The sequence below is a fragment of the Brachycentrus maculatus genome, unplaced genomic scaffold (genome assembly GCF_059751285.1).
Source record: "Brachycentrus maculatus isolate JH-2025_06_01 unplaced genomic scaffold, ASM5975128v1 h1tg000121l, whole genome shotgun sequence".
Taxonomy (NCBI): domain Eukaryota; kingdom Metazoa; phylum Arthropoda; class Insecta; order Trichoptera; family Brachycentridae; genus Brachycentrus; species Brachycentrus maculatus.
Genome location: NW_028280874.1, coordinates 1,882,608 through 1,909,020, shown reverse-complemented (window position 1 = coordinate 1,909,020; position 26,413 = coordinate 1,882,608). Strand labels below are relative to the sequence as shown.

The 26,413-nt window shown below is 34.9% G+C and overlaps 3 protein-coding genes across 5 annotated transcripts in view; 1 reads left to right on the top strand and 2 right to left on the bottom strand.

Moving 5' to 3' along the window:
- Positions 1-213: 213 nt before the first annotated feature.
- On the bottom strand, positions 214-12,919 carry LOC148309581 (lipid droplet-regulating VLDL assembly factor AUP1-like). The gene is made up of 8 exons (XM_088259886.1): positions 12,535-12,919; positions 9,680-9,846; positions 8,426-8,538; positions 5,216-5,313; positions 4,318-4,451; positions 3,062-3,270; positions 1,695-1,875; positions 214-1,102 (listed from the first exon to the last, which is right to left on the bottom strand). Exons 1-8 carry the CDS (start codon positions 12,573-12,575, stop codon positions 801-803), a joined length of 1,245 nt encoding a protein of 414 aa, XP_088116012.1. The 5' UTR covers positions 12,576-12,919; the 3' UTR covers positions 214-800.
- Positions 12,920-13,055: 136 nt separating this feature from the next.
- On the top strand, positions 13,056-19,335 carry LOC148309580 (mucolipin-3-like). The gene has a single exon (XM_088259915.1). The coding sequence runs from the start codon at positions 13,470-13,472 to the stop codon at positions 15,291-15,293; it is 1,824 nt and encodes a 607-aa protein (XP_088116041.1). The 5' UTR covers positions 13,056-13,469; the 3' UTR covers positions 15,294-19,335.
- Positions 19,336-20,585: 1,250 nt separating this feature from the next.
- nebu (solute carrier family 2 member nebulosa) overlaps positions 20,586-26,413 on the bottom strand; it is a 62,722-nt gene continuing 56,894 nt past the window's right edge. For all 3 annotated transcript variants that reach the window (XM_088259893.1, XM_088259894.1, XM_088259892.1), the window contains exon 3: positions 20,586-24,462. In XM_088259893.1, coding sequence (XP_088116019.1) covers positions 23,123-24,462 — 1,340 coding nt within the window. In that variant the 3' untranslated portion in view covers positions 20,586-23,122. The remainder of the gene's footprint in view (positions 24,463-26,413) is intronic.

The window sequence follows — 26,413 nt, the reverse complement described above, 5'->3', positions numbered from 1 at the left end:
AATTTTAGAGTTGTATTCTTGGGACAATAAATTTAAAATTGTGTTAATATTATTTACAAAAATACTTCAATTTCACTCTTTTTGTGAGACTAAGCGGCTCATTATTAAAAATAGGTATCAAATTGTGATAGAGTGCATTCGAGCCCAGAAACTCTGACTCAAGTGTCCGCGACACTAACCACGGGACCAAAACCCGACATAAGATTAAATAAATTTAAAGAAATAGTGGTATTTATTAAATAAAACTTAACGGATAGATTTTACCACAAAGTGACTGCCAAATCAATTAATGAAATTAAAAAATATATATATAAAGTGAAACCTCTATCTATCGTTCCTCAAATAATCATTTTCCTGGATGTGTCGTTTATTTCTTCTTCCCCGGATTCATTTCATACAAAAATAGATCACATTGATCATTTCTCTATCATCATTTTATCGCATTCATCGTTTGAATTACGCTCCAAACTTGATATTTTTGACTGTAAAAATTTAAAAAAGTAATCAATTAATAAATAAACCATTTTGAATACTTATCAATTGGTTCTATTGTCAATTTGCATGATACCCATTTCCGTTTTTTTTTTTTTTCTAAAATCAACTATTTTTGTGCAAATTTGCAAAAAAGTACACTCGAGTTAATGGTATGTCATACAAATTGTTTTCCCGCATTTATTGTTTTCCCGCATTCATAGTTTATTTCGATAGGTCCCTTGAAAAACGATAGATAGAGGTTTCACTGTATATTTTATTTGATATCCATCCCTCGCGCACGTGACAAGCGACTGGCCCCGGGGGCGTTACAGCAGGTGCATCAGGCCGCGCTTCTCGCAATAGCGGCGGCGGGACTCCTGAATGAGCTGCGCCTTGCGCTCCTGGAAGCTGAGCTGGCGGTCCTGCGCCGTGCGCGGGAAGGAGGCGGCGGCCGTGGACACGGGGTGCGGGCCGGGCGCAGGCTGCGGGCTGGGCGCGGGCTGCGCGCCGGGCGCAGGGCGTGCGCCGCTCGTGGATGGGCTGGCCGAGGGGCTCGCCTCCTCGGGAGTGTAGGGGATGATGCCCTCCAGGATGTTAGACAGGGTTATGTCCACGCTGCGAGTCCTAACTGGGAATTAAAGAAAGAAAAAAAGCAATCAAAGCCACGGAACAGAATAGTATAGTGGAGGAGTGTCAGCTGATAGCTACAAATTAAATTAATAATGGTATTATTTTCCCTTGTCCAAACATTAATTTTTCTGTCCCTAAGGGTTGATGAGATGTAAGCGTTCTATTTGCTTACTTTTTACACAAGACGCCAAAAAACATTGCACAGATCAGAATTAGGTTTGTTGTTATTTGTGATTGATAAATGACGCTAATTAGTGTAATAATACTTCTTCTTCTAACCCTTATCCGCACCAATGGTGCATAGGGTACTGCATCATATTGACACAGCGTTATCTTGATCGTTACTTACATGAAGGCAAGGTGATCACTCCTGCACTTCAGGGACCAGTTACTACTAAAATATTACAATTTACCAATATTATTAAGGTTACAGTCATCTTTCTAAAAGATACCATATATTTTGTTGAAAAAAATCACAGCCTGCTGGTTGCGACCATATTAATACCTTCCGGCATTGAAAGGGCTAAGCGTCTCCCGAAAACAATGTGTTAGTATAATTTATGATATCAGACACTGGATTGTGGACTCACCGAGATCCTTGATGATGACAGTGAGAGGGACGGTGGGCAGGACCTCCTTGACCTGCGCGGCCATCCTGTGCACGTCGGGGCGCAGCTGGGTGGGCACCGCCCCCGCGCCCGGCAGGGGGCCCGCCTCCCACGACGCCACCAGAGATCTGACGGCACTGCACGTGAACGAAGTCGCCTCCACCTAGGCACAAGCAGAGAATATGTAATTTCAGGAATGACATTGTTACGCTTCAACTGGGACAATATCATCTGGTGTTTGTTGCTAGACCTCGGGAGTATCTGGGTTTTCAAAGGATGTAAGATATTGATTCATTTTGTTGTTAAGTACTTTTATTTTTTTTAATTAATGTTTTACTTAGTAAATGCCACTATTTCTTAAAATCTACTGTGACAAGTGTTTCGATGCATTCCGCATCATTTTCAAACACCGTGTTTGAAACGAAATGATGTGGAATGCATCGTAACACGTGTCACAGTAGATTTGAAGAAATAGTGGTATTTACTTAGTAAAACATTAATTAAAAATGGATAGATTTTACCACAAAGTGACTGCCGAATCAATTAATGAAATTACTTTTATTTTCATTAATTTTTTCGGCAGTCACTTTGTGATCAAATCTATCCATTTTTAATGTAAGTTTTACTCAGTAAATACGACTATTTCTTAAAATCTATTGTGATGTGTTTCGATGCATTCCGCATTATTTTCAAACACCGTATGTGAAGCTAATTCTAAATTTTAGAGTTGGGTCCTTGGGACGTTGAAGGTTGAAGAAGTGGTAGGAGTTGTTTCTTATATTTATTTATTTAAGGCCCAATCATCTCAATATGGAAGTCTGGGCATTTACAGGGCTGACGACCGTCATAGGCTAGTTTAAGTGATCACTTTACACATGTGTTACATTCACCAATTCTACCCATTATTGACAACCACACTACTCAAGTTCTTTATACATATATGAACCAATTTAGAAAACTTGTTCTTGAATCACTAGAACTTCACTAGAGACATCTATTGGTGAGATGTAAAGAAGCTTTTTATTGAGCAGAAACTCTTATATTAGTATGTGAGGTCCGAATCGTGGATTATAATCACACACATGAGAAACGCCAGAAAATACCATTTTCGTTTTTATTATTTAAGCTTATAATTTGACCAGATAATTTATTTACCACATTTTGAGTGTGTCCAAATACTTGTTCACAAAATCTGGATTATCTCCAATTACAGGAGTTATTTTCATATTATTTAAGAAATAAAAATAATAATATTATTATTATGAGTTATAACTCCTGTAATTGGAGATAATCCAGATGTTGTGAATAAGTATTTGGACACACTCAAAATATTGTAAACAAATTCATACATTCAGATTCTTGGCGATTATCTGCTGCACCCTGTCGGCGAACTCCTGGGGCGTCTCCTTGCTCGCCCTCTCCTCGGTCGGCAGCATCTGGATAGTGTACACGGTGTAGGGGCTCCACAGGAACCAGAACAGGTCGCTCCAGGCGAACCCGTCGCTCGACCAGTGGCTCAAGGAGGCCGTGGTCACGTTGCCAAACCATCTGCGAACCTCTGAGGAACAAGGTAAACTTCATTATTTATTGATTCCGCATTAAATTTGTGGAATGACATGTTGATTTCACACTTGACGCTTTCACACCCTGTGTGATACTTTCCGCACACTGTGATATACTTTCCCTGTAATGCGTGATACTTTCCACAAACTGGTGTTATTTTTCCTGTAATAGCCGATACTTTTCATATTTTGTGTGATACTTTCCTTGTAATGAGTGATACTTTCCGAACACTGTGCAATACTTTCTCTGTAATGCGTAATACTTTCCGCACATTGGTGATACTTTCCCTGTAATGGGTCATACTTTTCACATACTGTGTAACATTTTCCTGTTAATATGTGGTACTTATCCTACAACGTGTGACATTTTCTGTAATGTGTGACGATTTCCACAGAAATTTATCTTATTTTAAAAATAAAACACTTGTATAATAACCACTTGAGCTTTATTTCATTACACGCGACTAGTTTCGCAAACTAGTGATATTCATAGACAGTTCATTACTAAAACTTAAATTAGTTTTAGTAATCAGCTGTCGATGAAAACAACTGTAGTTTTCCAAACTAGTCATTTGTAATGTAATAGAACTCAATAAGTGGTATGATACAAGTGTATAATTTTTATAATAAGATAAATTACAGTGGAAATCGACACGCATTACAGGATAAGCACCACACATTACAAGGAAAATGTTATACAGTATGTGAAAAGTTTCGCCCATTACAGGGAAAGTATCACGTTATATAAATGCATTTTGTATGAAAAATTGGTTTTAGGGAGTAAATTTCGATTTTTTTTTCGATATACGTCATTTTTTGCTATATCGCATTTTGTTATATCGCGATTCTACTGTTTTATGTAGAAAATATCACAGAATAGAGTTTTTAACCTTTCGCAAAGGATTTTGGTGGGAAGGTCTATTTAACGATCTATAGCTATGACCTTGAAGAGTGAAGAGAGTTAAAAATATTACACAATATTTGAAAAGCAACATGCATAATGCATGTAAAAGGATGATTCCAAGTTAGTTAAAAAAAATTACCTATAGCAACCGGTTGTACTTTGTCATAGAGCATGAATGGCCATTCGCTGAACTTCAGCACTCCCTTCCCACTCGTCGGGCATCCTTCCGGCTGAGCTGCAATAGGGATATTCGGAATATCCGCAAACTTTTTTCTAAAAAAAATATCAACAAAATTTCAATCAATTAATTGAAGAGTCTGAAAAACATGAGACATGGACCATAAAATCAGCAGAAAGGAGAAAAATTGACGCTTTCGAAATGGTGTTGGAGGCGCATGCTCCGAATTCCATGAAGAGTCCATGCACCAACGAGTCCATTCGCCAGGAACTACAACTTGGATGGCTTGACTCTATCTGTACACAACAGATCTTTAGTTCTTTGTACGCATTACGCGAGGCAATGAAGATAGCCTGGAACAACTGCTTTTGATCAGTAGCCTGGAAAGGAAGAGTGGACCGATCAAGTTAAGTCAGCAGCAGGCACCTCGGTGGTTGGAGTCAAAGGATAACTGGAGAAGAGTCATTGGTTCCACAAGGGTCACAACCCTCAGTAATGAGGAATAAGACAGGGAAAAAAGAATTGAACAGTCTGAAATAAAGGATGAGACCTTTGAGGCGTACTAATCTGCCTCAAGCGGTTTTCAACTGTTAACACATTGTTTGCGGGAAAGGCTAAAAAGCATCTTTTACATACAGTTGGTAGAGAACGGGAGACGCTTATGAGCGTTCTATTCGCTTACTTTTGGTAGAGTGCGAGACGACAAAAAAACATTGTACAGATCGAAATTAGGTTAGCGGTTACTTGTGATTAGTATACGGCCCTAATTAGTATACTGATTAGGGTCGGGGTTGATGAAAAAACCGCCCGACAAACATGTGCTAAGCTTGTTGTTAGTAAATGAATGAACGTTACTTACTTGACAGCCTCGCGAAACTGCTCATTTGATGACGGAGATCCCATGTGCCGCATTCCTAAGGCCCAAGCCAATGGAGTTGGCAGATCCCACTTTGTAGGCTGAAAAAAAAAATTATTTACTTTTGTATATTGAACCCTATGAAATAGCCTATATTTTTAATTGTTATGTTATACACCAACCATAAAAATATAAATATGATAAAAATATTAATATTTTTTTTAATTAAAAACCTTATCCGCACCCCAATGGTGCATGGGGCACTGTGTCATATAAACGCAGTGTTATCTTGATCGTTTACACATGAAGGAAAGGTGATCAGCCCTCCGCTTATGGTACCAGACCAGGGTTATATTGAATAAATATTACAGTGAAAAAATCACATATAATTATTTGACCCCTCCCTGGGACCTCCAGAACGGTAGCTGAGCGTGCTGACCATTACACTTCGGAGGCGGACATAAAAATTTACTGTGGTTATTCTCCCCAGGGAACTCTTATACCTTTATGGTAGCTTTCACAAGCTTGAAAGAGTACAGATACGGATATCAACACCTCATTGTCGGGCGTTTTTTTCATTAACCCCGGCTCAAATTATACTCAAAGCCTACCGTCCGACCCTCAGTATACGATCTGTACAATGTTTTTTGGCATCTCTCACAGTCTACCAAAAGTAAGCAAATAAAATGCTTATAAGCGCTCCCGCTCTCTACCAACAGTAAAAGATGCTTTTAAGCGTTTCCCACAAACAATGAGTAGATATTACTTATTACAGCAGACACTGGATTATTGACCCTACAGATATGTCAATATTACAATGTCTAAGCTTGATATGAAACATCTATCGGTGTTTTTGAAAGACAATTCAATTTATTCAATAATTAATATATACATTACAAACTAACATTTAAGGCGTATACATTAAAAAAACAAATTAAAAAGTAAGCAAGAAGACTCTTGTTAAATGTGTAGAAGAATCCCGCTTCGGAAAACTCCTTCGGACACATGGAACAGATCAATATCCAATGTGATATTGTTCAACATAGCGGTAGCTCTTCCTACAGGCATAACCATCGGCGGGTTGGTCCTGTGTATAGGAATGTGAAACAATCTATGCCAACGCTGTCTTAGGTAACTATCGGGAACATACAGATCAATGCCCCGGATAATTTCAGGATTATCGATCATACCGCGCAACAATCGAAAAAAATGCGTAAAAAAATATGATGTAATTCTGAGTATTACAGGGCTTACGACTTGGCAGTTGGATGGCTTAAGCGATCACTTTATACAATCGTGTAACATTCACTATTCTGCCCATTACAGAATATTCATATTATGTAACAGTGTGTAAAAGACGCTTTTAAGCGTTTCCCGCAAACCTCTTCCTTTCTTATTTATTGTAACTGCAGACAGTTGGTAGTTCCATATTGAATTGTTGGGTAATAAATCCAAAATTAAAAGCGGTTAATGGATTTAATTCTACTTTGTTTACATACATGATATGTGACGCGTTTCGTCTTATTAGGACATTGATAATGTCCTAATAAGACGAAACGTGTCACATATCATATATGTAAACAAAGTAGAATTCAATCCATTGACCGTATTTAATTTTGGGTATATTACCCAACAACTTTTCCTTTCTACCATTCCTTCCCCCATCCTATTCCATCAAAAATCGATAGTTTAGTGTAGGATTGATCACCTTGCCTACATACGATCGAGCTTACACCGCGTTGATCTGATGCGATGCCCTGTGCACCACTTCAATGCAGATAGAGGCCAGAAAAAACATACAGTATGATTATCTCTTTGCCCAATTTTCAAAAAATGGGAAATTTGGAAAAATTATTTTTCACTACAATATTTATTCAATATAACCGTTAACCTTACCATCATGTAAGTAATGATCAAGATAAAACTGTGTCAATACGATTCAGTGCCCTATGCACCATTGAATGTGGACATGGGTTAGAAGAAGAAGAAAAAATAGTAGACAATTAAGTTGAGGACCAGGAATATTACTAACAAAAATTGTGCGACATAAATTAAAATATAAACCAAATTTATTTTTATTCATATCGATGGTCGCCATGTTGAATAATAATTAAAAATTCATTAACATTATCTGCAAGTATTCTGTTACTAGCCCAAATACTTTTTTACATAAAAAAAATTATGGTAAATTTTTATCGCTTAGGTTACGCTGAGATACCATAATCGGAAATACATAATGTAGATATTTAGTAATTTATTTGTGCAGGTCAGTAAAAAGATAATAATACATAATAAGTGGTGAGAATTGTCCGCCTCCGTAGTGTAATGGTCAGCACGCTCGGCTACCGTTCTGGAGGACCCGGGTTCGATTCCCAGGGGGGGTAAGAATAAATATGAGTGATTTTTTCACTGTAATATTTATTCAATATTACCCTGGACTGGTACTTGAAGCGGAGGGCTGATCACCTTTCCTTCATGTGTAAACTATCAAGATAACACTGCGTTTATATGACGCAGTGCCCATGCACCATTGGGGTGCAGATAAGGGATAAAAAATATAAAAAAATAAGTGGTAGTATGTATAGTCCAAATTAACATTCTGAATGTAGTTTAAGTGCATACTCATTACATAACATACAGAAATTGCATCTTTTTTAAATCCATAAATCAATATTCTCAATATTATAAATATTTAAGGCATTTACTTTGTGATTAGTGATTTTAATTATTTTTTTACTTTTATTTTTTACAGAAATGTTAGTGCATATAACCACTATTAGTACCGTTGTTTATAACCATATTAGTATATAACCATTCACCGAGATTTTTATGCCTACCGGTTTCGAGACGTACCCGTCTCTTCATCAGGACAATCACTACAACAGCATGCAAACAATACTACACGTATTTTGTACATAAAAAGCATTTAATAACTTTGTGGTATGGTAATAAAACACTCTCCTTATCATTCATCGTTCACTTTGTGTAATACTACTTTTATAAAAGTGATATTACACAAAATGAACAATGAATGATAAGGAGAGTGTTTTAATACTACACCATACTACCATAGCACTGCACTATTCACACGCTTACAACTACACAAAATGTTTATCACATGCAATATTGGTCGCCAGAGAACCAACATGCACCCTAGTGCATGTTGGTCCTCGGTGATGATCGGAATTATCCCATGATTGTAAGGTTACTTACAGTAATACAACATGTTGAAAGGTGTAATGCCACGGGATCGAATATCGAGACGGAGTTGGAAACCATTAATCTTGTTTTGTCATCTCGTTCTCCTTCATTTCTAACACAAATACCTACAAAACAAAAACAGATCAGCAAATTTATACATGTATATCGTTGCTTGTAAATCAGTCGCTACATTTCAAAAGCAGTATGACTCACAATACAGGCGTTTTGTACACAACTGGATGATATAGGTTTTATATATCACTGTACGGATGATACAGGTTTTATATATCACTCTACGGATGATACAATTTTTACGTCAATTGGACATTTTACGAACCAATTTTGACGCCTTACAAAGCAAATTGAACATTTAACAAAACCAATTGGACATTTTACAAAACAAATTAAACATTATATTGTATTTTATAAAAGAGTTTGAATTTTTTTAAATAAATTCATATTAGTACTATTTATCCGCCTCCTTAGTGTAATGGTCAGCACGCTAGACAACCGTACTGGAGGTCCCGGATTCGATTCCCAGGGGGAGTAAAATAAATATAAGTGATTTTTTCACTCTAATATTTATTTAATATCACCCTGGACTATTGGTATCTGAGGCGGAGGGCTGATCACCTTTTCTCCGCGTGTTTATGATCAAGATAACACTGTGTTCATATAATGCAGTGCCCTATGCACCATTAGGTGCGGATGAGGATTTCAAGAAGAGGATAATAAATACAGTGGAACCTCTCATAACGAGCATCTCTTATTATTTTTTGACATCTCATCAAAGATTTAGAAGAATATGGAAGTCTGGGCATTTACGGGGCTTACGACCGTCATAGGCTGGTTTAAGTGATCACTTTACACACGTGTAACATTCACCAATTCTACCCATTATTGACAACCACACTACTCAAATTCTTGGAAGTTCTATATATATGAACCAATTTAGAAACCTTGTTCTTGAATCACTAGAACTTCACTAGAGACATCTATTGGTGAGATGTAAAGCATCTCTTACAACGAGTAATTTGCATAACGAACAAAAAATATAGTAAAAAAATTCTCCCTTAATGAGCGATATTTCACATAACTAGTTACAGAGAAAGGGCAAGTCCCTTTATCACAACATTAACTTGTGAGCCGGGACTTCCGCGCCAGTCAAAACAAAAGATGTTTCGCTTAGTAAGTAAGATTCTGGAACGAATTATGCTCGTTAGGTTCCACTGTAATATTCATATTGTTAAAAATATAGTGACTTACCTAAAGTGAAACATGTGAAATTGGTAATGAATATTCTAATAGCTGATATTTCTGGCAGGATCGCTGATGTCAGCCAGATAACAATGCCAATTATTAACCTAATTATAACAAGTACCGTTCCGATAGGGAAATATAATATTACACCCAGCAAATTATCATCGGTAAATCTGGAACAAATGAATCATAATTTAGTACACATAACACATGTAAAGAATGGATTTTCTTAATTACAATTTTCAGATAGTAAAAGATGCTTATTTGAATAAAAATGAAGAATTTCAAATACAGTGAAACTTCTATGTATCGTTTTTGAAGGGACCTATTTGAATAGACGATGAATGCGGGATTAAGAAGTACATACACAATGAGATATGATCGAGTAAATATACGTCCTCCTAATCTGCATAACTATTGGTAGGTTAAAATTTTAAAAAGAATACATGTTTTGGATGCAAATAATTTTTTTTTTTAAATACAAAGCTGAACAGAACTGATTACAGCTGATTAAAGTTTATTGAATTGTAAACAATCTGTGATTCGTTTTTTTAATTGTTTTATTTTTATCCATAAGTCAACAGTATATTTTCAACTTTACAAATAAAAAAAATTAACTATGGACCTCTGGCGACGGGATTCTATAATTATGTACATATAGTTAAGACCTTTACATAGAGTTTGGTACATAATATTCATATAAAAACATTAAATATGTAATTCCTTCTTTTCTGACATCAATCGACTAAAACGAGTAAAAATGACATTCAATTCAATTTATTTTCAATTAACATATACATTACAAACTAAAAAATTTAAAGCGTATTCATTAAATACATACAAAAATCTAAAATATGCAAGAACTATTGCTAAAGGTGTAGAAGAATCCCGCTTCAGAAAACTACTTCAGACACATGGAACAGATCAATACCCAATGAGATATTGTTCAACATAGCGGTGGCTCTTCCTACAGGCATAACCATCGGCAGGTTGGTCCTGTGTATAGGAATGTGAAACAATCTAAGCCAATGCTGTCTTAGGTAACTATCAGGAACACACAGACCGATGTTCCGGATAATTTCAGGATTATCAATCATACCGCGCAACAATTAATAAAAATGCGTAATCAAATACACATTCCTTCTAGTCTCTAAACTATTGTAGCCAAGCATACCCTGGAGAAACTCGGTCGAAACTTTCCCGTCCTAGTGTGTTAAGACACCTATAAAAATGAGCAGTACTCTCTATTACAGGTAACTCGTTATTTTAAAATATTGTATCATTTAATATTATTTGTGTTCATTACATATATTATAACTAAAACACAAATAATAATCATAATCATAAAAGAACATAATTTATTGTGCTGTTCTGATCCACAAATACAGCAAGTCATGAGTCATAAGCTTATCTCCCAGAGTGGTACAAGAGACTGCCTCATTAACACAAGGTTATACAAAGGAGAACCAGAAAAACGTTTTAAGTTAAGTATGTGCAGTTTAGCGGTTCACATTCCAGCAGCGCGGCGACCCCCATTTATTAATGAATAATGCCATTCATTTTAATACTTAGGGAAATTTGTTCTTGGGAACTAGTCCGGCAACTTAACACACTTGGGGCTGAAAAGGTATTTCTACCCGTTCAGTCGATTGATGCTTAAGGAAAGGAAAGGTATTTTTACCTCCTGCTTTCTTCATTTCAAAGGCAGAAAAGAAGGAATTATCAAATGTTTTTATATGATTACTATATACCAATCTTTCAGTGGCATGCACAAAGAATTGATTAGGGTTGGCAGTAGAGGTAGGCAGTAGTAAGGTAAGCTACTAGAGCACAGGAACCCAAATTTTATTAGTCTGGCGCCCCCCTATCAAAATTTCTCGCCAAAGGGAAAATAAATTAGCCAGAATGTCCCATCATAGAAAGAGGGAAGGAATAAGAATATATATCTTACTTCTTAGCAATTCTATCTGTCTCTTTGGGCTTCTTATGCCCTGTAAAAGTATTCTAGAACACCCACTTCGAGAAATACTGCAGTAGAGGTAGGTAGTAAGGTAAGCTAGGTACTACTTGGTAAGGTAGGGTAGGTACTAGTTGCGTTTTTATATGTCACGTGGGTAAGTTAGGATAGGCACTGCTTTTCTACTATATGGAATGCACACCCCTGCAATCTCTTGTTGAGGTCTTAACTATATATAGAGTTATAAAATCCCATCGCCAGTGGTCCGAAGGCGTAAAAAACACCCGTCTGATATGTGATAACAGCAAGAAAACGGGTAGAACCATAAGGTCCTATTTACACTGTCACAGCACCAAGGAAAATAAAGACAAACCTCAAGATGTATCATGGACAAGTAGAGAATATATATATTTATATATATTTTTTTAAAACGCTAACTAAACACTATGCCCCTTCTAAGCAGGGATAGGGAGAGATACTAGAACGCCACAACACTGTATTTGCAAACCTTCTTCGCTTCTAAAATTCATGCATCTCTTCATACACATCCACAAATTATTCCAGCTTCTGGCCTGTCCACATTCAAGTATTTGAAGTACTTGATCATGCAGAGTTGGCCCCGGTCTTCGTCTACTTCTATTTTCAAATAAAACAACAATTACGACAATTTAATTGTACTTTCTGATACATAACCAAAACGACCAAAATCTGACACTTATGCTTAAAATCAAAGCCTGCTAATTAATAAGGTGCATTCAATCTTAGAAGATCTAAAAGAATAAAAATAATAAAAATCACGTTGGTTAAAATACAGGTATAGGTAAAGACAACAGTTTTTTCAAAGTATAGTGGCGAAATTTTGACAAATAACCTATTTTGGTGTACTGCAATAAATCATGCTCACCTTCTCTCATTTACAAGATCCTCTAATTTAGTTCGAGACATTTCGTATTTTACGATAAATCAACTCACACGTAGCAAATAGAAAAACAAAGCGAGATTCTCGACGAAAAACATAAAACGCGCATATTTACACCAAAATTAAGCCATCGTTACATACGTAGCCAAGAATAACTAAATATGGCCACTAGAGATTTATTTTTATCGCGAGTCTCGAGTATTCTTTCAATATCAAGGTAATGTTTTAAAAGCACATTTCAAAGATAAAATAACTGTATTGCAATCCTGGACAAATAAATATTTCCAAGGTGAAAAAATAATTTAAAGAAATAAATGATTCTGCCGAAACCTTCAAAAACCGCTTCTATCAAAGTTTTTATTTTTATAATGCCGCATCTACACTATCTAATAAATATATTAATTTAGTAGGTAAGTACTAAAAAAGCGGTACTTGATCAACCACTTTAGTGTTGCCATGTAAATTGAAGGTCGCAAAACCACGTGATGGTAATTGATAATTTACATGCTTTGGGAAAATTATCTTTATTCAAAAGACAATAAGAAGTTAAATCGTTTACATAACATGTACAATGGAAGGAATTTAGCTTTTTCGTACTGGACGACAAACTTCAGGATTATCAGAAGTCAGAAGAAATAGCTGTCTGTTTCAGTTTTTGTGTTTTTATTTCTTTTGTTATCGGTTATCGCGCTGTTGTGATTTTTCTCATTTTATAACTGTTTGTTGTTGGTTGTCTCGATTCTCTTTTGTGATCATGTTTAATATTTTCACTTCCACGAATAATGTTGAGTGACAAGCAAACATTTGGATAGGGTATCGATTCGTGCCATATCCACGCGAATGTTTTTGTTTTGCGTTTTAGAAAAAACATTAAAATTGCATACTTAAGAGTTCCAGTGATCTTATCGTCAGATTTAGAAATGGATAACATCACCTCTTCCCCCGAGGAGAATACTTTTTCTGAAAGTGACGATGAGCGAAATTTTACTTCCGCCAATGTCATGGGCAATGCGAATACCACCGTTCCCGCTTCGAACTCTTCGGCGTCTATCAATGCGCAGCTGGAGCAGAAGATGCGACGGAAACTGCAATTCTTCTTCATGAATCCGATCGAGAAATGGTACGCGAAGAGACGGTTCCCGTACAAGTTTTGCGTGCAAGTTATCAAAATAATTCTGGTCACCTTCCAGCTGTGTCTGTTCGCTCATAATCGGTACAACCACGTCAACTACACCTGGGACAACAGAATCACATTTTCCCATCTGTTCCTCAAAGGATGGGACGCCACGAGAGAGGTGGAGGCCTACCCGCCGGGGTCGGGGCCTCTAGCTCTGTACCAAGTGCAGGAGTTCTACGACACTATCGACTATGCCTACGACGGTTATTCCAACATTTCGGACGCCATCGGAACCTACTCGTACACGAACGAAGACAACAGTATGGTGGAGCCCAAATTGTGCCTTTATCGCTACAAAAAGGGAACAATATTCGGTTTCAACGAAAGTTACGTCTTCGATTCGGAAATAGACGAAACCTGCATCAATATGACTCAAGATAAATCCAACTCCTCTTCTTCCAGAGACTATCTCCTCGCCAACGATATCAACATCAACTTCTCGGCTCTCGTGAGGGCCACCTTGTCCTTCTCCGTCAAGACGGTGAACTTCAAGGCGGCGGGACCCATAACTCCTCCGGATTGCTACCGATTCGACATCGTCATCACGTTTGACAACCAGGACCACGACGGCCAGATGTTACTGGACTTGGACGCGGAGCCCTACCGCCTCTACTGCAAGGGGGACGTGCACTATATCACCAATAACAAGATCGACCAGATCCTGAGAAGTACTTTGAACATCTTCGTGATCATTATTTGCACTCTGTCCTTTATTCTCTGCAGTAGAGCCATTTACAGAGCGCAGCTTTTGAAAAATGTCACGGTACACTTCTTCAGGAATATGTACGATAGGGAATTGAGCGTGGAAGGAAGATTCGAATTCCTCAACTTGTGGTACATAATGATCATTATCAACGACATACTGATCATTATGGGCTCTACGATCAAAGAGCAAATAGAGAGAAAGCAGTTTGCCAACGACCAGTGGAACATCTGCTCGCTTTTCCTGGGCACCGGTAATCTCCTGGTCTGGTTCGGGGTGCTGCGCTACTTGGGATTCTTCAAAACGTACAACGTTGTCATCCTGACTCTGAAGAGCGCCGCTCCCAAAATATCTCGCTTCTTGTTGTGCGCTCTTCTCATATACGGCGGATTCACTTTCTGCGGCTGGTTGATTCTAGGACCTTACCACATGAAGTTCCGCTCCCTGGCGACTACTTCCGAATGTTTGTTTTCTCTGGTCAACGGGGACGATATGTTCGCCACGTTTTCCATCATGTCTAAGAAGTCGCCCATGCTGTGGTGGTTCAGCCGCTGTTACTTGTATTCTTTCATCAGTTTATACATATATGTAGTATTAAGTTTGTTCATATCCGTCATTATGGACGCCTACGATACGATTAAGAAATATTACAAGGACGGTTTCCCCAAGAGTGATTTACAGATATTCATCGGGCCCACTTTGCCGGCGGACTTGTGCGCCGGCGTGTACAGATCCGACAGCGCCACTTCTCTCAACACGTTGATGAGCAACCTGATCTGCTGCCCGATATTGAGGGGCTCCTACTCCAAAATAGATTCGAGACAAGGCCCCAAACCGGGAAGCGCCAGTGCCATTTGCATTTGAAAGTATCTTGCCATTATTTACTTTGTTATCCAAAGAAAAGACAGATGAAGTTACAATCTGCTACTGACTGCAAATAATTTAATTATGTATTTCTTGAATACTTTTATCTCGATATTAATGAGAATTATTTTTAGTCTGTTATAAGACAAGCAGCGAGAATTAGGTCAAATTGTGTTAAGTTACCGCAGTATTTATAAACAAATTTAATTAATTTATACTCCTTTCTTACTTATATTTATCTTTAAAAATCGGGAATAATTCTGTGTTGTATTATTTTTATATATTAGACATTTATACAGGTCGAAAGATAATCACTAAAATGCGTATATTTCAATGTTCCAAAGTCAAGATAAATTCCATATTATATTTACTATGTCAATAGCCTGGAAGTGAGTAATACTTGATTTAATTTTATAACAAAGCTGCTAATGACATTGTAGTCTAAATGAGCATTGGCATAGTGCTAGTAATAAGGGCATGATTCATCCATAGGGGAATATTATACATATTTTATGGCACTGTTCCCCATATGGTCAATAGAATGACTAACACCAAATTTTGTACGGATTATTTTGTTATCACACTACGCAATATACTATTTTAATAATTTAATTGCCGTTATACTATGCTTAATTTTTTTCACACTTATACAAAAAAAATAACAATGTGGTTACCTTCAACTTAAGTATTTACAATATAGGTAGTTTACGGTAACCTTGCTACCATTTTTTAATAAGATTTAATGTGTTCGTAGTTTAATTGAAATACTCTAAATCAGTACACTAAGTGCATTATTGTATATAATACCTAAGCATTATGTAAATTATACATATTTTCTGCAAGTAGATAAAATACCATATTAAGATAAATGATTCTCCATGTATATAAATAATAGTTTTAATAATTCATGTAGTTTTCTTGTTTACTATTTTTCTTTTGTGATGGATTCTAACATTATTGTTTTAGAAATACTTCCAAATTACAAAATTTAATTAGAGACTTTCTTCTTTTGGCAGCGGGCTATTTACACATGTTATCTATAATTTATCTAAATAATAATCAATCTTTTTTAAACTTTGCCTTATGGAAATAAATATATTTAACCCTTTGGTTACCAGGACTTTGGGGTTACTATTCTAGAAATATCGCGATTTGAACATAAGTTAATTAATGTTGTAAAAAATCGACTAGCAAGTAAATACTGCTTGCTTAGTGTCCACCTCCTTTTTACGCCGTGCGCATAACACTAAAGAATTATACTAATTGCCAATATTCAGTATTTAAAGGAATACAGTAGGGGGTGTGAGTAATTAACAATTTTTTTTTTAGCTATGCACTATTTGTTTTATATTTCTATCATTTTATTGCATATTGCTAATCACAACTTATATGTAAAAATATATCTTTTTTAAGAATATCACAGCTTTACATAACTTGCTTTTCGTGGAAACAAAATTGTTTTAATGTACTTTGTTTTTCTTGTTTCTCTTTGAGTATTTTTGTTACCTCAATTTTTGTAATATTACAACTAATTGTAAAGATATAAATGATCATTCAATTCTAAATGTCGATGTATAACTTATTGAAGAAAAAAAAAAGTAATATGAATTAAATTTTTATGCCCAACTTGGAAGGAATCCCTTGCAAGTATATAAAAGATTTTATATCAGATACTTTTATAAATCATAATATATAGCAGGCGAATCCGGTATTTCTCGCTAGCGTGCCGAAAGCCGATATATCAAACTTTGGTAGTAAAAGGGTTAAATATTGGTTTTTAGAATAACTTGTATTTTTTATTTTAATGATTTTGCCAACATATCCCTTTTTAGATGTTTTTAAAAGTCGTGAATATCAATAAATAATCTTTAGAAAAATATTTTTATTTTTTTTACATGGTATTGGTTTTTTTTTTTAGCCTTATTGAGTATTCTTTGTTCATAAGTATATATATTTTTTAAATTCCTGCATTATATTGATACTGTCAGATTTTGAAAATATTATCCGCCTTCAGTCAGTGTAGTTGTATGACAAGTCATCACAGTGTTCTCCTTCACATCTATGTACAATTTTGTAAATTCGCATTCAAGTTTATTGATGCACAATGGGCTACGTCTTTATATTTTTAAGTGCCCTCAGTATTTTTATGTGAATAGTAATAAATATAAAGGGTATCTATGTAAAAGAAAAAATTATATCCCAAGTGGGTAGGTGCTTCTGAATAAATAAATAAATCACTCCCACAAACGAACCCTATAAAAATTGTAACAAGTGATTTGAATGCACAATGCGTGTTGTCTCAATACACCAAAAAGTCTGTTTTAAAGACATGGAGTTGTGTGTAATCAAACTAATTACTATCAACGCCTTTCTACTCTTGTGTCAAAATTACCAGCAGCTAATTACTCAATTAAACCTCACTCCTTTTTTTAAAAAATGTACTCGTACCAAGTTTATGCACTATTAAAAAAAATATATTTAAAAAATAAATTACAGATATAATATTCTTTCCCATTTTTTTTGTTAATGAAATATGATTTTTTTAAATAGGCTTGTAACCCATTTAATTTTATTGTTTATTTATACATGCATTATTTTTATTTATCCCTTATTCACATACAGTGTTAATTTCCATATGTTGAATGCTTCAATTGTTTGATATATTTTTAAAATAATTTACGTTTGCTTCAAATCACACTGATAGTAGTTTTATATTACAAGTTGTGTTTTTTTTGTCTGTACCAACGCAATACGTGTAGGAATTACTTATATATTCTGTAAATTATAGTTTATATGGTTAACAATTCATCCATACATGTATTTTTAAATGTTTGAGTCAATGATAAGTGCTGACTGCCAGTACGTGTGAAATTTGGTCCACGGTTTCTTTTCCACTCCTTCCAGTCAGCGTTCCACTTGTACAGACATCCTGATGCAATTTGCAACTTGTACCTATGAGGCTTAACACTGCTTCTGAGGCAAAGACCTGGACCCTCATATTCTTGTTCCCAGGATTCCGGATTACGCGGAGTTCTTTTGAGCTAGTTTTCTCATTTGTCAAGTGCGTATATCTATGTGTGGAGACCAACTTTGCTCCCCATATGCATTATTCGGTTTTTGCTTATTAAACTCTGATTTGAATATAATAAAACAAACACTCGTAATGTTCTTCCCAAATTCAAGTATTTTTATTCAAAATACAATTCTAGAAGTTTTATCTTTTTGGTGAATATGTACGAATTTGATTTTTTAAGCGCGTAGGACAGAAAGAGCACACTCAAAAAATCTTTGAATCAGTCGCACAAGGCGCTGGTGTGTATTAAATCAACTAGCAGAAGCAATTATACATAATTATCATGTTTTATATAGGCAGATTTTTTTAGCATAAAAATGGAATAATTTTAATTATATGCATCTAATATTGGATAATATTTACATATTACGAGTTCAGCAAAAAGGATACAATATCCCACTTTACCCTGCATATTTTTTTATAACTCTTGTTCATTTTACTGTACTAATTTGTTAACATTTTATAAAAATTTATAAAACCACTTTAATTAAGGTGTTCTTTTTATTTTTATAAAATGTGCTACAAAATATAAGCAATAAACATTTTTAAAGTGTTGGCATTTTGGACTCATTAGCCTTTTTAACTGGGCCAATGATAATATAATGATTATAATTAGATATTACAGACAGCCAATTCTTTCTTAATAGATAAATACTTACATGAGCTCTTGGATATTAATTTCTAAGATCTTAACTAGCTTATGTTTTTATTGATAATAATAATAATCAGTATGTGTGATACAAATTTGCAATAATTCAGGATCTGATTTTATTTCATTTTATATGTTTTCATAGTTTGGTTCCAGCATCTGAATTTTTCTTGACTTATGTGTAATATACATACCTTGTTCTGTATAGAAACTGCTCAAGTAAAAATACTGTGAAGTATTTATATATATATATATTAATTAGCTAATTATGAAAATTATTTTTTTTATAAAAACAATTAATAAAAAATAAAAAAAGTGTTTTTTTGCGTTTTATTTGAAGTCTTTCATGGTGAGGATAATATCAAAAAGAAATATATTTACTTACTTCGGCCTTCTTGTGTCCAGTATTGAACCAAGGCCTCCCTCTTGGACTTCCACAGTTCTCTGTTAGATGCGGCTCTCTTCCAGTGCAGGCCAGCTACTTTTTTAATATCATCAGACCACCTTGTCTGGGGCCCACTACCCACGCTTCTGCATTCTGTTTTCCTGTCCAAAGTTCCACTTTTGTTCCGCAATTTTTTACTCCCTTCTAGACCCTTCTAAGTGTTTCCCGCAAATGTTGTGTTAACACGCTTTGTGTGTCGAACACGGCTTCCGTGTCCATACAAATATTGCAGTTACGCATTGAACACTTAATCGTGTTTTTATATTATATTTTAAGCCTATGAATCCTTTATCATTATTGAACGGAGTCTTGTTGAATAATGATAAAGGATTCATAGCCTGTCTTATGTATTTTGAAAACACCAAGGAATACACTGATTTATGATGTTTTAAAAGAAAGTAGAATTTAATTTTGAGTGTTTCCAAATACTTGTTAAAAAATCCGAGTTTCTCTACTTAGAAGTTATTTTAACATCTCGACATAGATGAAGAAGAATATGGAAGTCTGGGTTTGGATTTACAGGGCTTACAAGCGTTTAAGGCTTGATCTCCTAGATCAATATATCAAGAAGTTTTGAAAATTTGAGTAGTGTCAATCATGGGTAGAATTGCTTAATGTTACACTGTTTAAAATGATCACTTAACCAAGCCTAAGACGGTCGTAAGCCCTGTAAATGCCAAGACTTCCATATTCTTCTTCATCTATGTTGAAATTTTAAAACTAACACCCAAAAAGAGATAATCCAGATTTGTGAACAAGTATGAGGACACACTCAAAATGTAAATAGAATTCTATGAATACATTGAATACAGGCAATTGCCTGTATCCAATTGTGGCGATAATTTTCCTTCAAAAAATATCCTGGTGGACATAGAATAATTGTAAAAAAAGTTGAGCATATTATTCCAGTCCGAAGCCACACTAGCGGAATGAAAGATTTGTATTAATTTGAGACAGTGTGTCTTTTAGTGATGACCCTGGAAACGGGTGCTTGAGTTTATTTGATACATCTCTCGGAGTAGGCAGTCATGACCATCTGTGATCTTGTATGTTTCTATCGTGTCCCATCTCTTCTAAGATCTACCAGATATATTTTAATAGCGATGTTTAAAATAGTACACATAATGAATGAATAAATATATTTATTGCAATGTTACATTTTACAACAACAATTATTATGAATTATGACTAAATAAATAAGTTTTATTCTCTTTTTCCTATTTGCATTCCTCCTCCATTTTCTATCTCATACAACAACAATGTCTTTCACTCCGAACTCTTCCACTTTCATCATCTGTATCCCATCAAAATATTCCACCCCTAGATTCAAAAATCTGGAGCACAAAGCCGACCACCTTGCCTTCATATGTATAACTAACGATCGAGTTAAAACTGCTTCGATATGATGCAGTGCCCTATGCACCATTTGGGTGCCAATAGGATTTTGAAAAAAATGCGTAAATAAATAATAAAAAGGGTGGGCGAAAGGATCATTAAAAAAACTAAAGCTTTATTATTGTAATAATATTTTTGACATGGTTTAAATTACTAGGTATTTTTTTATGTATCATGAACAGTGGTGTAGTAGATTAGGAGTTTATTGGGATTGGGACCTAATGTTTTTTCTATGTCTGAGTATATAAAATCCCGATATATATATCAATATATTTTAGAATTATAGAAATTTTTCAATAGTTATAATTAAGTTGATATGTGTCGGTAGGAGGAGGAACATTAACTAGTACTACACCACTATCATTAAATTAAAATAATTTAGAAATTGGATTACTATACATAACTCATGCTAAATTCATTTTGCCAATTTTACTAACATCTTTTATTATGTAAATACATCTTATTATTATGAATTAGCAACTAAAACAATCATTAAAAATTTTACTACCTTTTCTTGACTTTACATAATTTACATGTGATTTAAACTTATAAAAAATAATTTAAATCAAATATCACATAATAATTCACTATCATTCAGACGCCTAACAAAATACATACTCCGCATAAACAATACACATTGTATATTTCAAGACTAAATAAATACTTATAAATTGTTTTTGTATAAACATTTAAAATAACTTCATACTATATAAAACAAATAAAAATACGTTGGAATACTGACACATATCGCAAACTTCTTTATAAATTTAAATAAAATTGAATATAAATACTTTTCTTATCTGACAAAACTGTCATCATAAATATATCATTGGCAGAAAGACGACTTGACATGATTATGAAAAAAATATAGTGTTTGGTTCAAATTTTTAAATACATTCTTTTAGAATGAAAAACACCCGCACAAAATGATAATAAATCTTTCTTCAACCACTTAACAGTTGCATTTTGGCAAAAAAAATTGTTGGCGCAAGAAATTGTCACCAACAAGTAGAAACAAGACTGCTTGAACACCGCTCGGGTAAGTCATTAAAAACAAATAAAAAAATATATTTGGCTCAGGCAAATCAATACTGAGAAGATGGAATACAATTTTCCCAAGCAGCACTCGGGCTTTTCATTATGATCCAAACTCCTGGCCGGAGTCATACTCGGGATAAACTGGGAACTGGTTCATTCATCTTATCACTGGCGAAAATCGAACCTACGATGCCAGTTTTGCAGTCAACCTAGTTACCCAACTAAATGGACTGGGCATAGTTATGCCACAGTGCTTATCAATACAATAGCACAAAATTACAAAGCAACGCCATACGGCTAAACGAAATTCAATCTAATAGATGCTAAGCTATATATCTGCCAAATTTACCAATAATAACCAATCAAATTATGCAAATTCATTTTTTTTTAAATTGAGTAACATAATTTTAACATAAGCAGTGCATTTTCATTATGTTCATATTCTGTTTTGATATATATACATATAAATGTATAAATATTTGAAATAGGTTCTTGGACTTTCATCAATTTGCCTTTTTGTCAATGATAAATTAGTAAAGCTATTGAAATCCTCATAAATAAATATTTTTGGAAATATGTATGTACAATTAAAATATTATTTATTAAAATAAAATATCTATTTTGTAAGCTTAGTAAATAAATTTAACATCTAACTGACTTTTATTTTATTCTATAATTAATTATCTATTACAAAAAATACATAATTATGGGTTAATGTTTTGTGATATGTAGGAACAATATGCATGAATGTTTTTAAAAATAAAAAGTGTTAAAATGGGCGGATTCCATATTGTATTTCAAGTATTGCCAATGGAGGAAATTCATAATGTCTATCAAATTTTACGACTGTATTTGTCACATTAAACGGACTGGGATAAAATTTCAATTATATCACTTTTATTAAAAATACAATTAAAATAATGATAAAGTGTGGGATTCCCGGATGAATTATAATATATTTTTTCTGTTTATTTTCTATCGACACAGCTAGAGTGGTCGAGCTACGACACGTACAAGATTAAAATGCAACGTTCATTAATAGTAAAGATTACCTTTAAAATGTAGACACACGTGTGTACCTTAAATCAGTATGACAATATCATTTAAATACTATTTTAGTTAATAAAGACAAGCAATGAGCTCACAATCCATTAAATGAACATACATGAAACATTTAAAATATTCATAAAAGACTATTACATATAAACATTGAAAATAATAAATACAATTTACTTTTTCTCAGTAATGGGCGTCTCTCCACCGAGCATTACTTGGATTTCATCGAGACTTTTGCCTTTAGTTTCAGGAAGGAAGAAGAACACTAAGGGAACACCGGCTAAAGTAATAGCGGCAAAGAACCAGAATGCTCCATCGTCACCCATGCCGTCACGCATATCAGCAAAAGTCGTCGTTATAATGAACGCCAAAATCCAATTGAACGTTCCGGCTGTGGAGCTGACCAACGCCTTGATGTCGGACGTGCACAGCTCTCCAGCGACCATCCAAGGAATAGGTCCAAAACCGAGGGAGAAACTTATGATGAATATGCACAGGGAGACGAGAGGAAGCCAAGACAAACTGGCCTCGAGGTCGGGGTTTGTGCCGTCCTTTTTAATATTAAAGAAAACTCCCAAGGCTATGCCGCAAATGCCCATCATAAATCCCGAAAACAAGAGCAAAATTTTCCTTCCTAGCTTATCGACTACGACTGTTGAAAGAAGAGTCGCGAGCACTTGCACAACTCCAATTATAATGGAAGATATTTTACTCGAAATATCCGCACCTGATGACTCGAAAATCTCTTCGGTATTAAACAAAACGGCGTTGATACCAGAAAATTGCTGGAAGAACATCAGGCTGTAGCAAATAACGAGGGCTTTGATGGCAGTTTTTCTCGAAAATGATTCCTTAAAAGACATAGGATTGTTTTGGGAATCTTCGTATTTCCTTTGAATAGTCTGGAGTTCAGATTCATAATCGTATAAGTCACCTCTCAAGCGAATCAAAGATTGTTTTGCGTCTTCGGGACGGTTTTTAGACACGAGGAAATAAGGAGTCTCGGGCATGAAAAAGAATACGACAGCAAAAATTATCGGAATAACCATGCAAATGAGATTGAAAGCAAACAGAGACACATAACTGCCGACTGCGTACGCAAACAGGATACCGACAGTTAGCAAGAGTTGGAAGAAGCTCCCCAGGGTACCTCGGATATCATCCTGGGCTATTTCACTGGTATAAGTAGGAGCCGTGACGCAGAAAGCTCCGCCTGCAAAACCGACAATAAACCTTCCCACCATTACCATGGGAACATTGACAGCTGTGACCAACAGAATCCATCCAATAACAAACGGTACGGCCAGTAGTAACATGGTAAGTTTCCTGCCCAGTCTATCCATGATAAAACCGATTGGAAGGCAGATGCAAGCGGCTCCGAGGGTCGCCAAGGAACCGATCCAGGCAGATTCAGAATCAGATACGGGAAAACCGTACTCTTCACTCTTCAATCGAGGCGTTGCCGGTGCGGACCATCCTAGAACAGTTCCTGTCGCCAATGCACCCAGAGTAGCTGAAAAAGTGATTAACATGAATTCGTATTAGAAGGCAATTTTTTTAGAAATAGTGGTATCCAGATGGTGGACACTGTATCATAAAAATAAATCGAATAAACACCATATTTAAAAGAAATCCAAGGTTAGAGTAGTATACCAAAGATGTTTCATACAAAATAATATTCCAGGAACATTACATTACATTAATTGGGTTGTTTAATGTAAGGAAAGTTATTCATGAATTAAAAAATTATAAATATATTTCATTCCATACATTATTTTGAGAAATAAAGAGACTTTGTTTTTTGATCCACTCACATTTTTATTGAAAACCAACTAGTTTTGGCAACAACCTGTTACCCTCTTCAGGGTTTATTTAATGCTTTCAATATTCAAAATATATTTCATTCCTTTTTCGTATTGCATCTACTGATATTATATCGCTCACTCCTTTCAAGAACGTCATAAATCAAAAAACTTGATTTTTCAGGAGAACGTTTTTAAAGTTTAAAACTATAATACAATACATTAAAAATAAATATCAAGCCACTTATTAAACTTTTTTCTGTGCAACGAATCTTTTTAGGTAAAACCTGAAGGTTTTTTTACCATTTGAAAAATATGTAGTCTATTTAAAAAAATAATTTAACAATACCTTTTCTTCAAAATGCAAAAACAAGACTTTCTCCCCTGTAGCGGGTAAATATTAAGTTAAAAAAACGCCTCTTTTACTGGGATATAGTATATTTTCTGGGCATTTTGAAATCATGCACAACTGAAAATTGTCTATTTTTGATTTATGACGTTCTTGAAAGGAGTGAGCGATATGCATTTCATTTTAGATGTACATATAAACCATTACTATTTTTTTCTACTTATATTTGTACAGTCAAAGGGGGGATAAGATGTTGTTGTGAATATTCACTGTAAGACTGCAATGCTTTTTAGAATTACAAATAATATCAATATGAGTGTACAATTATAAAATTAAAATAATCCTGTGTAAGAGTTATCGAGATATGCATGAAAAACTATAAATCGTTCTTCAAAACAAATATTGTCAAAACCTTAATTACATTTTTAGATTAGGTATTAAGGGTCAGTTTTAAAATGAAATTGTCAGTTCAAATGATGCTTACTATGTGCCATTAATGACTACCTTCTTGATTGTAGCAAATAATTCCAAGTTTCTTTATTTTTAATGGCAATTCTTTATTTTTAGTGACCTACTCGCGACTATCTTGAAGAGACGCACATTGTTGTGTGTTGAGACAGGAGGGTTTCCTGCACCTGGTAATAGAGGGAACAAACGCCAGAGGACGCCCACGCCGCCAATATCTTTGACTTATACGAGGATATGGACTGTTCAACTTATGAGGAGCTGAAGAGGGTTTAGCATATTAGACCGGAATGGCGAAGGAGGTATCATTTTAATTTTCAATTTCAATTTATTTATTTTCAATTAACATATACATTACGAACTAAAAAATTAAAAGTGTATACATTTAATAGATACAAAAATCGAAAACATGCAAGAACTTTTGCTATAGGTGTAGAAGAATCCCGCTTCGGAAAACTCCTTCAGACACATGGAACAGATCAATATCCAATGAGATATTGTTCAACATAGCGGTAGCTCTTCCTACAGGCATAACCATTGGCAGGTTGGTCCTGTGTATAGGGATGTGAAACAATCTATGTCGACGCTGTCTTAGGTAACTATCGAGAACATACAGACCAATGTTCCGGATAATTTCAGGATTATCGATCATACCGCGCAACAATCTACCAATCCACAGGATTGAGACCACAGAAAAAAGATTTTTAGTACTTTCACACAACAACATGGTTAGATTAACGCAGAGAACATCAAAGCCTAAGCTCAACTTGAATTCCAAGTTTCTTAAAACTTTCATATTTATTTGGTTATTGGCACTTTGCAGTAAATTATTTTACAAAAAAGTTAGT